Source organism: Globicephala melas, chromosome 15, assembly GCF_963455315.2.
Source record: "Globicephala melas chromosome 15, mGloMel1.2, whole genome shotgun sequence".
NCBI classification, from domain to species: Eukaryota; Metazoa; Chordata; class Mammalia; order Artiodactyla; family Delphinidae; genus Globicephala; species Globicephala melas.
In genome coordinates this window covers 56,865,154-56,881,222 of record NC_083328.1, presented here as the reverse complement: position 1 = coordinate 56,881,222, position 16,069 = coordinate 56,865,154, and the positions used below count along the sequence as shown (strand labels likewise).

Below are 16,069 nucleotides of genomic sequence, written 5' to 3'. Positions count from 1 at the left end.
TTCTCTTCCTCTCCTCTCTAGAGGACAGGTTCAGGCTAGGAGGCCACCTGCAGAGCACAGAACATGCCCTGGGCCACAATAGCAGGGAACCTACCTGTCAGATGGGAACCCTAGAGGACTGACTATTCTCAGGAGAGACTCTCTCACCCGGGAGGGTCATAACTCCTTGGTTCCATGTCGGCCACCTCACTCTCACTAGAGGCTAGAGGAAACAAAGGATACCATTGTGCTTAAGGCCTATAAGATGACTCCTTAAGTCTCAACATCCAGCAAGGGTCTCAATTTGGACCCCAAGATGTGGATCACTGGGCTTCCAGCAAGGCCAGTGGTTACTGGGACATGGCAGGCTGTTGTAGCTGCCATTGTCACCCTCCTAGAGCACACCTGGTATTTTCACTTTCTCTTTTTCTTTCCTGTAAATAAATAAATCACTGAGTTTATAAAGAAATCTTAGCTACTTTTCAATGATGATACTTGCCAGCCAGGGTACATTAGATATCGAGATCGTAGCATCTGAGGACTCGAAAAACTATTTTCTGAGAGAATCAGTTCAATGTCTTCATTCCTTTGAAAACATACAGAAAACCCAGGTTAATTAGAACTATTAACCTTAACCTGTACATTCTGCTTACTCTCTACACCGCCATACACACATACAAGTACATGCATATATTTTTTTTCTGTTATTTCACCCCTAAATACTTTAGTATGCATCTCTAAGAACAAGCACATTCTCTTGAAGAACCACAACAGTATAATCACACTGAGGGAATTTAATACTGAGGACAAGCAGCATTGGTATCACATGGGAGCTTCGTGGAAATGCAGGATCTCCAGCCTACTCCAGACCTACTGAATCAGAACCCTCATTTTAATAAGATCCCCAAGAGGTTAATATGCACATTAAAGTTGGAGAAGTATTGATATAATATACATCCATTTTCAAATTTCCCCTTTTTGGGGGGATAGGGCACTCAGGATCCAATCAAGGATTGCTCATTAATTTATAATCTTTATTTTCCTTCAGTCTGGAACAATTCCTCCAACTATTTTTGTTTGTTGCTCATTTTTTTTTTTTTTTTTTTTTCCGGTACGCGGGCCTCTCACTGCCGTGGCCTCTCCCGCCATGGAGCACAGGTTCCGGACGCGCAGGCCCAGCGGCCATGGCCCATGGGCCCAGCCGCTCCGCGGCACGCGGGATCCTCCCTGATCGGGGCACGAACCCGTGTCCCCTGCATTGGCAGGCGGACTCCCAACCACTGCGCCACCAGGGAAGCCCGGAGTTGACATTTTTGAAGAGTACATGCCAGCTGTCTTGTGCCCCACAACCTGGATTTGTCTGGTTGCTCCTCATGATTAGATTCAGCTAAGCATTTCTGGCAAGATTAATGGCCAAGTGATGTTGTGTCCTTCCCACGGTGTCACGAAGGAGGCACATGATGTCAGTTTATCCCATTAGTGGTCTTGGTAAGTTTAATCATTTGGTCAATGCCATGTCTTCTAGATTAAACCTCTCCATTGTGAAGGTACTTTTCCCTCTTTGTAAGTAGTAAGCAGTCTGTGGAGTGACAGATACTTTTTATTTATTCATTTATTTATTTAATTTATTTATTTATGGTTGCACTGCATCTTCGTTGCTGTGCACAGGCTTTCTCTAGTTGCGGAACAGCGGGGGCTACTCTTCGTTGCAGTGCGCGGGCTTCTCAGTACAGTGGCTTCTCTTGTTGCGGAGCATAGGCTCTAGGTGTGCAGACTTCAGTAGTTGTGGCATATGGGCTCAGTAGCTGTGGCTCGTAGGCTCTAGAGAGCAGGCTCAGTAGTTGTGGTGCATGGGCTTAGTTGCTCTGTGGCATGTGGGATCTTCCCAGACCAGGGATCGAACCCGTGTCCCCTGCATTGACAGGCAGATTCTTAACCACTGCACCACCAGGGAAGTCCCGTGACAGATACTTTGAGACAAGTGAATATCCCTTTCCTCAACAATCTGTCATCCACTGCTTTTAGCATCCATTGATAATTCTTGCCTAAATCAAGTATTATACGAAAGGTTACAAAATAGTGACTTTCTAGTACTATAAATCCTTATTTATTTATTAGCTAGCATTCTTCTATAAAGAAGAGCTTTACTGATCTGTCCCTCTCCCTTTTTTTAGTATCACCACAGACTCATTTTACTCCACGTGCTATATAATCCATTATTATCATGGTTCTCTCATATACTCAAGTTGTCCCAAATTTGCCTAGTGGGAGCTTCTTAAGCTAGCTTCTGTATCCTTTTGACATATTTCCACTAATCTTTGAATACTTCCCTGCTTTTTTGTCACAAAATGTACTAGGCTCACCTTGTACTTTCACTCCCTAAACCTGCAATCAGCCAATTCTCCAAAGAGTCCTGATACTTTGTAGTGGGGATTGGTACTTAGAAATTAAGATCTAGAGGTAGAAGTATTAATTGCTATTATTATTTCTAGTCCCTTTTAATGGAAAGGGTATTATTTCTGGTCCCTTTTAATGGAAAGAGCTAGGGAATATACTTTTTTTTTGAAATAATGAATTTATATCGAGTCCCCCAATTCAACTCCAACATTTGTAGGGTTTTTCCTTACCTTTCCCATTTCATATTTATAATCTCCCTTCTCTAATCAGTGATGTTGTTTGGAATCAGGGTTCCAACAGAGGATTATGCTCAGAAGCTACTTGAATTATTTTGCATATGTACGGTTCTTATAACTTTGGTATACAGATGGATTCACGTTTTTGTTTGTATTTTTTCCCTCCTTGTTGACTTAATTTTTGAATGTGTAAAATATGTGCATTGCTCAAAAGTCAAAACTATATGAAAAGTATACACCTTTTAGCACCTTATTGAGCAAACAAAACTGCTATATGACAAGATGTTTTCATACACACGAAGTCACTAATTCTCTATTTTTAGTTTGTAACTTGAACCCAGGTCTATGAAGTAAAGATATAATTTCCCCATGTTTCTATGCCATTTCTCTCACATCTTAACACAAAGAACATTGAGAGAGTCTTGACTTCCATCCTTTAATGATGAGAACGTGAATGCATCAAAACAGAACATCTCAAAACAGTACAGGAGGGCTTCCCTGGTGGCTCAGTGGTTGAGAATCTGCCTGCCAATGCAGGGGACACGGGTTCGAGCCCTGGTCTGGGAAGATCTCACATGCCGCAGAACAACTAGGCCCGTGAGCCACAACTACTGAGCTTGCGCGTCTGGAGCCTGTGCTCCGCAACAAGAGAGGCCGCGATAGTGAGAGGCCTGCGCACCACGGTGAAGAGTAGCCCCCGCTTGCCGCAATTAGAGAAAGCCCTCGCACAGAAACAAAGACCCAACACAGCCAAAAATAAATAAATTAATAAATTGCCAATTTGATACATGAAAAATTATATATATTAAAAAAAATTTAAAAATTAAAAAAAAAAAAACCAGTACAGGATACTAACATGTGGGGTCCTCTTGGTGATTTTTACACAGCATCAAAAGCACTTCAAGCATTTCCCTGGTGGCACAGTGGTTAAGAATCCGCCTGCCAGTGCAGAGGACACAGGTTCAAGCCCTGGTCCGGGAAGGTCCCACATGCTGCGGAGCAACTAAGCCCATGAGCCACAACTACTGAGCCTGCGCTCTGGAGCACGTGCTCCGCAACAAGAGAAGCCACCACAATGAAGAGTAGCCCCCACTCGCCGCAACTAGAGAAAGCCCACCTGCAGCAACAAAGACCCAACACAGCCAAAAATAATAAAAATAAAATAAATAAATTTAAAAAAAAAAAGCACTTCAAGACCTGACTTTTATAAATGCTCAGGTCTTTGATACAGTAGAAAGACCCAGTGGGCCATAGACAGACTGCTGCATCTGAGAAAGTGGCTGGTCCTGCGGAGTGAAGTGAACTGGTAAGTTTACCTGGTGACAATCCCATTTTCTGCAAGAATGAAGGCTGCAGAAGGATTGGCAGCTCTGATGAGGCTCTGCAACTGAATCAGGAGAGGGTGCCTCTGCTCTGTGGTGTGACTGGTGAACACCACATTACTCACCAGGCCTGGGGAACAAAACCAAAAACAGTTCAGCCTTTATGAGTCCTGACTGGGGCTGAGGGTTTGCACAAATGTGAGCCCTTGCTCCCTCCCCTGATCATCCCTTCTAGCAGCCTCCTCATGTAGACACCCGTCACCCAACACTGATATACATAGCCATCATTCTGCTCCTCTTTCTGCCACTGCAACCTCTTGGAGTGAATGGCCTCAACTCTGTAGCTGCCTCACCTCCTAACCTCCTCTGTCTTCTTAATTCCGCTTTGATACCTGGAGCTTTTTCATTTAAGGGCCCTTTCTATATCCCATGTACTTAACCTCATCAGGAACTGGTGCCAGTGACTTTTCACCAGTTCAGAACACAGACATGTACCAAGCACAAACCGTATGTCAGGTGCTAACCATTCTCAAAGAGTGCACAGTCAAGAAGTCTCACCCGTGGACCCACAGTTCCAAGGTAAGTGCTAACAAAGATATTCACAGAGTGACACAGTAAGGAAGGGTGGCGCATGTAAAGAGAGGTTGTGGAGTGGGCCACAATCACTCTCAATCTTTCTGTGAAAATATAGAAGTAAAATCCACAGCACTACAGATAATTTTGAAATCAGAGAATTTGCCACATCCCATCATGCCAACACAATTGTAATACCTCTTCCATACTTATTTTTACATGGCTAGGATCACAGCATATACACCATTTCTGCTATAATGTCATTTGCATTTGTGTTATTCAACCGTTTTTATTCACTTAATATTGTGAAAATTTCAAACATATACAAAAGTAGAAAAAAATAGTATAATGAACGCCCACGAGCCCATCACTTGGCTTCAAGAAAGATTAACATTTGGCTAACTATTTCTTCTATACCATACCCCAACCTTTTCTCCTTTCCTCTCCTTCCCCACTGGATGATTCTGAAGCCAATAATAGACATCCTATTATTTCATCCAAAAATATTTCAGTATGTATTATCATAAGGACTCTTTAAAAAAATGAATGATTAACAATAAATTCTTTAATATAAAATATCTAGCCCACATTCAAACTTTTCTGTCTCAAGAATATTTTCTTAATTTTTTGGAAACAGGAACCAAACAAAGCCCATACATTATATTTCACTGATGCATCTCATAATTCTCTTTCAATCTATAGTTTTCTTCTTACTTCTTTGTGATTTATTTGTTGAAAAACTGCATCTTGTATATTTCTCTCAGTCTAGATTTTGCTGATTGCATCTCCATAGTGTTGCTTAACATGCTAGATATACCTGGTTTAAAGATTCAATCTTTTTTATTATAATCTAGTTTTTAAAAAGTTCTTGTTCTTTTTCTAACTTCTTAAGTTGAATGCTTAATTCATTATTTAAAAAAGCCACAATGAGATAGCATTTCATACCTGTTAGAATGGCTATTCTCAAAAAGACAAGAAATAAGTAGTGTTGGTGAGGATGTGGAAAAAAGGGAAACTTGTACACTGTTGCTGGGAATGCCAATTCTATAGTGGTACAGACACTATGGAAAACAGGATGGAGATTCCTAAAAAAATTAAAAGTACCATATGATCCAACAATTCCACTTCTGGAATATACCAGAAGGAACTGAAATCACTATCTTGAAGAGCTATCTGCACACCCATGTTCATTGCAGTATTATTCACAATAGCAAGATATGGAAACCTAAGTGTCCATTAGTGGATGAATGGATAAAGGAGATATAAGATAGATATATCTTATATATATCTATCTTATATATGATAATGACATATATATATAAATGTTACTCAGCCATAAAGAGAATGAAATCTTGCCATCTTGCCATGGATGGACCGCAAGGGCATTATGCTAAATGAAATAAGTCAGAGAGAGAAATACCATATGATCTCATTAATATGCAGAATCTAAAAACAAAAACAAAAACCAAGCCCATAGATACAGAGAACAAACTGGTGGTTGCCAGAAGCAGGGGGCAGGGGGTGAGAAAAATGGGAGGAGAGAGTCAAAAGGTACAAACTTCCAGTTATAAAATAAATAAGTCATGGAGATGTAATGTACAGCATGGTAACTATAGTTAATAATACTGTATTGAATAACTAAAAGCTGCTAAGAGAGTAGATCTTAAAAGTTCTCATCATAAGAAAAAATTGTTTTGTAACTAGGTAAGGCAATGCATGTTAACTAGACTTATTGTGATTATCATTTTGCAATGTATACAAACATCAAATCATTCTGTTGTACACTTGAAACTAATACAATGTTATATGTCAAGTATATCTCAATAAAAAGAAAAATTATTTCTTGTTTAGTAACATAGTAACTTAAAGGTATATGCTTTCTTTTGAATTATTTGGTTACAGAAATATTCATGACAGGTTGTAGATGGTGTCCTGTATCACTAAAAATTGCCCTTTTATTTATTTACTTATTAGCCGTGCTGTGCGGCATGTGGGATCTTAGTTCCCCGACCAGGGATTGAACCCGTGCACCTTGCAGTGGAAGCACGGAGTCTTAACCGCTGGACCACCAGGAAAGTCCCAAAACTGCCCTTTTTAGACTCTTCAATATTTTGCCTGGTATTCAACCCTGCTGTTATTAATATCAACCTCATTTCTTTTTGTTTGCATTCGTCTGTTATATCTTGTCCATTCTTTCATCACCATCCTTACTTAGTTTTAGATGCTTCTCTTGTACAGAACATCATATAATTAGATTCTACTTTTTGGTTTAATCTGAGATACTTTTCCTTTTAATAGGTGTTTATTCCATTTATATTTACTGACACTTTGTTTCTGTTACCTTGTTTATGTGGAATTCTATTTAAAAAAATTTTTTTTTAACTTTTAGCAATATGATTTCTGCATTGTTTTCTGCTTTCCTTCTGATAAGTGGTGGGCTTATAGTCTGTTTTATGTTCTTATGATAGCTATCCTTATGTCACCTTTAGACAATGTCTTTTGACTTTTCCACATGACAGACAAGGAAGTTCATATACCCTTAAATTTGCCCCGCTTCTCCACTATCACGTTCTGGTTGGCTACATTAATAATCTTATAGTTCCTCTAGTGGATACTTTTTTTAAGTTTTACTGTTCTTATAAATTTATTTATTTATTTATTTATTTATTTATGGCTGTGTTGGGTCTTCGTTGCTGCGTGCGGGCATTCTTTAGTTGTGGCGAGCGGGGGCTACTCTTCATTGCGGTGTGCGGGCTTCTCACTGCGGTGGCTTCTCTGGTTGTGGAGCACAGGCTCTAGGAGCGTGGGCTTCAGCAGTTGTGGCTCGTGGGCTCTAGAGCGCAGGCTCAGTAGTTGTGGCACCTGGGCTTAGCTGCTCCGCGGCACGTGGGATCTTCCCAGACCAGGGCTCAAACCCGTGTCCCCTGACTTGGCAGTTGGATTCCTAACCACCATGCCACCAGGGAAGCCCGAGTGGATAATTTTGTATCTTTAAAGAGTACAACTAACTCTTTACAAATTGACTTAACAGCTTTAAAATTTACTGATCTCCCACTTGAGAAGATGTAGAGGTAATCTCTCTCTCGTTGCCTCCTAATTTTTTATTAAATATAATTTCATTTATAGGGTTTTGAGATTTTCAACATTTATATTCTATCTTGTAATAGCATTCTCATAGGTGTTATAATTAATTCTATACCTAAGAATACTCAATGCTCATCATCAATCTTTTTACTAATAGAGACTAGTTTTTTGTTTGTTTGTTTGTTTTTGTGGTACGTGGCCTCTCACTGTTGTGGCCTCTCCCATTCAGGAACACAGGCTCTGGATGTGCAGGCTCAGCGGCCATGGTTCACGGGCCCAGCCGCTCCGCGGCATGTGGGATCTTCCCGGACCAGGGCACGAACCCGCAACCCCTGCATCATCAGGCAGACTCTCAATCACTGCGCCACCAGGGAAGCCCGAGACTAGTTTTGTAAACGATTAGTTCATAAGTGAATGTCTCTAAATTATGAGACTTCAGCTTTCCTAAGTAACCTTGTAATTGTAGGATCCTGAATAATGAATATTCAGTACAGAGGACTCTTACTGTTCACTTCAGTCAAGTGTTTTGTTTTTTAAAAAATTAGCTGTACTTAGTTTTTCAGGGCAAAACTCATAATGTACAGAAGAGTTCACAGACAAAGTAAATTCCCTTCCTACCCAGCAACCTACTTCTTTCCCTGGAGGCAACCATATTTATAAGAGTTTTCTTCCAGATATGTGCTGAGTATTTACAAGTAAATGTGTATGTATACATTTTTCCCACAAACAGTGGCATACTATACCATTCTGTACCTTGTTTTTTCACTTAAGCCTTTTAAAAAAATTTTTTGGTAAAGCTTACTTCTTCCTTACAATCTTCTCTAATACCGTTATCATCCCAATCCTCCCCTCATGCCACCTTGCTGTCTCCCTTTCTCTGAACTACGAGAGCTCCTTTGAATAACACGGGCAGTGCTTAAAATATAAGGCTTATATTTTTATTTATCTTCTTCATATATGTAAAAAGATAGCATAAGGTAAAGATTAAAGCGTGGGTTTTGGAGCCAAGCAAACCTGAGTCTGAATTTTCGGTTCCACTAATTATTCATGGGTGACATTAGGCAAATTGCTCAACTTTCTCTCTGAGCCCAAATTTCCTCCTCTGTCAGATGGGAACACATACCTCCAGGTTATCTGTGAAATGCTTTATCACAGGCTACAGAGAGTAAGAACTCATTAAATGCAACCTGACACTACTACCACCACCATCTCATCATTTGGGAATGGGACCCCTACATGTACACCAAGGAGCCTGGACCGATTCCTCAGACTGACAGAGGTGGCTGTGGCACGCCTTAGCCACAGCGACAAGCAGGAAGGTAAGTCACATGACTCTCACCAGCCTAGGCTGCTGAGCCCATGGTTTAGATGAGTGGCTATCACTGGTTTGAAGGCAACTTCCAGGACCCCTGGTCCCTGCCTCTGGTCTGAGGCAGAAGTTAGTGATACTTCCTTCCTCTCACCAATCATATTTATAAAAAGTGTTCCAAAACTCTGAAGACTGAATCTAACCTCATAACCACATTCCATTCGCAACCAGGGAACAGGGGTTAGGAGCTTCATGTCAATGGTCGTGTGTTACAATGGGGACAAGGCACACACGAAGGGTATACAATATGCCTAGGATCATAGATGTCAGGAGGTAGGGCTCGACTGCTGAGCACATAATCTGCTTCCTGAGTGCTTACACACTGTTTGGGAATCTATTGGTTCCTTGGTTCTGAGACATGAGTCCTGCTCTTCACAGGTATCTGTTAGTGCTCCACAGCAAGTCAGTCGGCCTTAGGTAAATATGGCCTATATGCCTCAGCACAGTGCTTGAGAGACCTCTGAGGATTCAAAGGTGAGTTTCCTCAATGGCTTCCCCTGACATCCAAGCAGTCACTTGGTGAAAGGCACACCGACTGCCTAGTTCCCCAAACCTGGGCCATCGTCCATCCTCCACTCTCAGTCCCTGCCACCATTTGCCTGGTTTAGACCACTGCTCTCTCTTCACTAGGTTACTGCTCATTCTCTCTACTTCCAGGCTTCCTTTACTACAATTCATTCTTCCTATTGTAGTAAGAGTAATCTTTCAAAAACATAAATCTGATCAAGTCACTTCCCTACTTAAAATATTTAATGCATTCCAATTATTTTTAGGCTGATATCTAAACTTCTTGGCCTGCTTGACCTATCTGCATGATGCACTTCCTCAGGGCCCTAGTCGTACTCTAATCACCATCAGGCCTTCAATCTTGCTGTTTCTTCTGCCTGGAGCCATCCTTTCTCTCATTTTTTTGAAGGAGGGCCAACTCCTCCTTCAGGGTGTAGACAATTTGAATAGCACCTCTTCCAGAAGCCTTTCTTAATCCCCCAGGACTGGGTTACAGCAGGCATTAGATAAAAATTTGCTGAATAAATGAACGAATAAATGAAGTGTAATAAAAGACACATGCAACCTGACCTCCGAGGCAGCTGCCTAAGAAACTAAGCCGTGGGTACCCACATGCCAAAAATTCTCCCACTTGCAGGTCTGAGCAAGTACTATTCATCAGACAGCCATCTGGAAAGGTTTCTAAGATTTATTAGTATATACATATTTTTGGTGCAAAATTCGTAAGGTACAAAAGGGTGTTCAAGTTTCTTCTTCCCTTCTCTGGCACCCTGAGCCTTATTTCTCCTCCGCAGAGGCAACCACTAATAACCAGATTTTGGGTATGCCTCCTCAGATAGTCTATGCATATACAAGTATATAGGAATATACAGAACCACATTTTCTTAACAGCTTCTCCTACACTTAAAACTTCTATTCTCAAGGTCTTCAGGTATGGCCTAGATGTGGTAACAGCACAAGACTTAGGAATTCAAATGGAGAATATGTCTGCATTTTGTTTATTCTATTTTAAAAAGGTTTCTCACATGCCTTCCTTGTTCATAAGCTTTAACATTAAGATGGACCATCTGCAGTCAGAGTTTTAGGAAAGCCTCCTAACAAAGGTGACACTGGTAGTGCCTGTGCTTCCATTCCCATTTAGAAAGGTCACTCTGCAGGCTGTGGGGAGGCAGTGAGGACAGCCTGGTGAGCCTACTGCCAGAACCCCATGTCCTGGTGCAGCCACAGGAAGTGGCTGGGGCCTTTGGAAACTGAGTAAAGCAAGGCCAGGCAGCCAGGCCCAGAATGTGGCACAGTGGGGTGGCAGGCAGGGTTCTAGAAGGCTCAGCACATTCCAGAGATGGCAGTTATGAGAGCCGGCTCCTGCGAGAGGCCCATGACATTACCAGGGGTGGAAGACAAGAATAGCTGTGGTGGATCTTGCAGTGAGGAGTCAGGAAAGGCTGAGAGAAGATCTATAAAGGCCCTAGGACTCTACTTAGCATCTACTTGGGCAGAAGAAACTGGAGAGTCAGACTACTGCGAATGTGCCAACCTGAGTGGCATGCAGCAGGGTCACAAGCACAGGCTTGTCCTGCCTGAGAAAAGGCTAGGATCCGAGTCTCTGACAGATAACTTGCCCAAAGTCCTGTCTGCCCCATGAGTACCATGTAGACAAACACTGTGGGCTTTGGATTCTAGGTCAGGAATTGGACATATAAAAGGGGCTTTGCTTTGTGGAGAAACAAGCAAAAGGATTATCCCCAGCATTCCTTAGGCCAGCTATGCAATCTGCTACCTGCCAAGAGGAAATGCCATCTTCAAGGCAAGGTACAGCAGTTATCTGGAGCACAGGGTGAAGAGGCCATCATGAGCGGTTTCATCTTGCTTGGGCCGGGAGCTTCCTTCTGCTCTGTTATCAAGGAGTGGATACTCTGATTTGGCCAACGCCTCAACAGTCTGGGTTGTGAGTGAGCAGGCAGCCTGGACTGGCCTGTTCCCAAGAGTGGAGAAACATCTCTGAGGTCTGTTTGACCATCCCAGTCTGGCTAAAGACTTCCAGCAACCCAGAAGAACACAAATCTCACTTCTTTTGTCTATCTACAGATACATCTAAAAGCAGATCATGGTAGTAAATTATCTGCGCTCTGTTTTAAAGCCAGCATTATAATGAGCCTTGCTTGCTGTTTAAGCATTGAGATTATTTCCTAATCCTTGGATCTCTGTAATACACATCATCTTGTGGCTGCAATACAGTGCTTTTCTCATTGTAAAATAATCCTTTGTTGTAAAAGCAATGAATCAGGGAGCTTAACTCATGAACAGGAGCGAAGGGAGGCAACTGCTCCCTTAGGAAGTAAAATGTTTGTCTACCGGTGGCAGATTCTACCTCTAAGAGAGCCACCAAATCTCTGAGGAAGAAGAAATACTTGCATTTTATCTCCTCTCTCCCCAGAAGGTCCATGCCCATGGTGAATTAGGTCAGATCAGTCTATAGTGTCCTCTTGGCCCAGATGTAAGGGGAAGATGTCTACCAAGGCACTATCACTTAACAAGCCCTTTGCAGTTCAGAAAACAGCATATATGGCCTCAAGGTTATCTGTCTACATCCGATCACATTCCCAGCTTTCTTTTTTTTTTTTTACGCCTCCAACCAGGGACTGAACCCAGGCTGTGGGAGTGACTGTGGCACTGAACCCAGGCTGTGGCAGTCCTAACCACTGGACTGCCAGGGAATCCCCCTGGCTTTCTTTTTTTTTTTTTTTCTTTTAATTCTTTTCTTAAAAACATATTTATTTGGGCTTCCCTGGTGGTGCAGTGGTTGAGAGTCCGCCTGCCGATGCAGGGGACACGGGTTCGTGCCCTGGTCTGGGAGGATCCCACATGCCGCGGAGCGGCTGGGCCCGTGAGCCATGGCCACTGAACCTGAGCGTCCGGAGCCTGTGCTCCGCAACGGGAGAGGCCACAGCAGTGAGAGGCCCGCGTACCGCAAAAAAAAAAAAAAAAAAAAAAATTTATTTATTTAATTTTTGGCTGCGTTGGGTCTTAGTTGTGGCACATGAGATCTTTTGTGGTGGTGTACAGGCTTCTCTCTTCTTGTGGCATGCGGGCTCCAAAGCGTGTGGGCTCTGTAGTTGTGGCATGCAGGCTCTCTAGTTGTGGCTCGCATGCTCAGCAGTTGCAGTGCACGCGCTTAGTTGCCCCGCAGCATGTGGGATCTTAGTTCCCCGACCAGGGATCGAACCCGAGTTCCCTGCGTTGGAAGGCGGATTCTTAACCACTGGACCACCAGGGAAGTCCTCCCACCCCCACCCTAGCTTTCTTTATATAAGTACAGAATTGACACACATTACCTTTGAACAATGAGTTGGAAGGCAGTGCTAATGAAATATGCCTACAAAATCCCAGACAGAACTCATTCTGTCTTGGCCTAAAAGAGCTTTCCTCTTGCAATACTGGCCCAGGTTCATGGACAGTAAAGACAGAACACTTGCTTAAGGTTCTTTGCCAAGGTAGCCTGATCATCTTTTTCCCACATGCAAAAAAAGAAGAGGGGCACTGAAGGAGAAAGTGTCAAGAAGCCAAGGGGCACTAGGGTGGCAATCTTCATGTGATCAGTTATGTGATCGATCACTATATGATCGATCATATAGTCAGAGGGGCTTACTACAGCCCACACCGTTGGCTTTGATCATGACTTCCAAACATTTATCGAAGGACCAGACAGCTCTCTTTGGTTATCTCCTGGACCTATGTTTTCTCCTATGTAGTCTATTTCAAGGATAGGTACCACCAACCTTTCCAATCTCCCAAGCTAGAAACCTAGGAGTCACTCCAGATACCCCCTTTTTCAATGTCCCCCCATCTAGTCTGTTACCAGATCCTACTAACCCAGCCCCTATAAAATCTCTTTAATCTACCTGGGGTGGACACGGTGGATAGACCCAGCCAACCTCCATTCAACTCTGCTTCTGGGGTGCAGTGCCTAGAAAGCAACAGGGGCCTCTAAAAGCTAGACTTGAGACTCCCTGGTGCAGCAGTCCAACACACACATTCTTCTCTCCAGTGACCCGGCCTCCTGCCCTGCACAGCCTCCAGCTCAGCTCTTCCCCAAGACAACAGCTCTACGAATGCTCTGTTGTCTCCATTCCCTGTGGATTGGCAATGGCATCAGCAGGGCAAAACCGTGCTGGTGACACTGAGTTCTTTTCTTCCATCTGATTTCTACTTGCTGGGCTGTTTCAGGAAGCCCAGACCCCAGGCCTTCTGACAACAATAAGTATTTTATCACTAACTGTAGGAAATTTAGAATTTATTCTGGGTCTCCAGCCATCATAGCTAATATGACTAAAAAGTGCTGCTCCCAGGCTGCCAGAAGGTAGGACAATGCAAGGATGAGTGTAACCTACAGGATGTGTGGATTTTTCTAAATGTTATAAAGGAGATGTGGAAAATTTCAGTATATGTAGCAGGGGACTAAGGGAGGAGGTTCTACTCGGCCATATTCTCACTCATGGGACAGGAGAAATGCATCAAAATCTTGCTGATCCACAGGCTAGGAATACCTATTCAGTCCACTGACATTAGCTGGAAGGCCAGGGCAGACTTAAGGCCAGCTCAGAAGAGGTGTTGCCATGGCAATTTACTATCATTAAGAGACAAACTCTCGGAAGAAATCTGCCTATCAAATATGATAAAAGCAAAAAATGCCCAAGTCTTCCCTGGATCAGTTTTATTTGCTTTAGATTTCAGAATGGTAGGTGGGAGCATGAAGAAAAGTCTGTCGCATCTAAACATAATTTGAAAGGCTTGCAAGCGAAAACAGAGCATATTGCTTACCTTGTGAACACTGGTCGAGACATTTAGGAAAGAGAAATCTAGGGAGAAAAAAGAAATATTTTAAAACCATTAATCTCAGAATTTTCATTGGTTATTTCTCACAAAAATGTGAATATCACTAACATACAAGATGACTTACTCAGTGGGGCAACGGGCAGGCAACACTGAACATTAAGGATAGCCATGATTATACAAAAGGTTTTCATAGCTTTGAACCAAAGTCCCCTAAGCCAGAAACCCCACAGAAGTCCCAAAGTGGCCAACTCTTGGTGGAATGTTGAAGAGGGGATACTGAGGACAGGGCCAGCTCTCAAGACTATAAGAAATGGAGAAAGAGAACTTGGTCTTCTTTTCCACCCTCCCAAAGAGATACTGTCCTGACAGTAAAGGGGAAATTTCAAGGGAAAATGAGAATTATTTTACCTAACTGTGCCAAGGGCCTTCAGTACCAAAGTTGCCATATTTCCCTTTATGTGCACAACAGAATCCTGGTTTCCCTTTAATCCTATTCTGAGCTCAAACGGTGAATGAAATGTAGGAAACTGACTGATTGGATTGAGGGTGACTAATCCAAAGTGTGAGTTAACAACTGTAGCTCTGCAGTAAGCTCCAGAGAAAAGCCCATATTCTCAGTGCTTTAAAACTTCTAAAACACCACAGTGCTCTTCTTAGAGAAGAAAGCTAACACTAATGAGAATAGCTGCCTTTTATCAAGTTCTTACCATGGGCTGGGCACTGTGCAAGCAGTTCATATATACAATTTTATTCTCACATCCACCCTGTGCCTTGGCTACCTAAAAACCACAAAGAGTGGGTTTAGGTTGGCTAAGCAAGCTAAGCACTTGGCCCAAGGTCCCACATGCAGCTAGGAAATGGGAGAGCTTATACAGGGACCCGGGTTCATTTGGCACCACAGAGCTCCTGTGCTTTCTTCCCCTGCAAATAAGATGCTTGATGAAGCCACCCTCTGAATTGTTGCTGGTGTAGTTGGCAGGTATTAGTGCTGTTCAAAACACTGAGGGGAGTTTCTCTCCTGCAATTTTCTTGGTGGTGGCAAATCCTCATCTTTTAATTTGATTTCTGACAACAGCCAGACACACAGCATTTGGAACCAAATTTGGTGGATGAGTGTGCTGGATGAATACAACTTTGGGCTGTGGATCTAGTTCACTTGCCTGACTCCTTCATGGTTTCTAAAGAATTCCATGGGAGAATCCCCATGTGCTCTGAGCAAGGTCAGGAGCCCTGGAGCAAAGGAAGAGACATCCGCACCAGAGTCTCCCAAGAATAGAGGTCACCGACTTCACTGCATTCATAGTCCACTGAATGGCCAGCCACACAGCAAATGCATTCTTAGAAAAATGACTGTCCCCATCAAGTAAGTACCTGTGACTTTAGAGTACATGCCCTTAAAAGCCCTTCTCAGTGCCCTGCTTGCTTTCTTGCAGTAGCCCACAGAAATTCACACCAGTGGCATCTTAGACAAGGCTGAGCAATGTTTCCCCTCAAGGCATCTTATACAATCACAGGTTGGATGCTCATGTTTTAAACCCCTGACAGGGTAGAGGGCCATTAAGCTGCTCACTTTAAACAGGTGCAAAGAAAATACTCAGAACACATGGACTTGCACATGCATGCAATTTCTTCTCATATCTTGGCATCTCTGGCATCCCTGTCCTTCAAATTCATATGCTGGCTTTCTTTACTAATCCAACTATGAGTTATTGCTTTTTTATAATTCTTATAAAATTACATGAATCTTTTATTACAGCACTTCCTACCCT

At 42.8% G+C, this 16,069-nt stretch overlaps 1 protein-coding gene across 4 annotated transcripts in view; it reads right to left on the bottom strand.

Annotated features, from left to right (window-relative positions):
* The window catches only part of DNAAF9 (dynein axonemal assembly factor 9), a 148,380-nt gene that overhangs the window by 10,480 nt on the left and 121,831 nt on the right, over positions 1–16,069 (bottom strand). For all 4 annotated transcript variants that reach the window (XM_030847592.2, XM_060284267.1, XM_060284266.1 and 1 more), the window contains 3 exons: positions 14,286–14,323; positions 3,929–4,064; positions 479–565 (listed from right to left, as the gene is read on the bottom strand). In XM_030847592.2, coding sequence (XP_030703452.2) covers positions 479–565; positions 3,929–4,064; positions 14,286–14,323 — 261 coding nt within the window. The remainder of the gene's footprint in view (positions 1–478; positions 566–3,928; positions 4,065–14,285; positions 14,324–16,069) is intronic.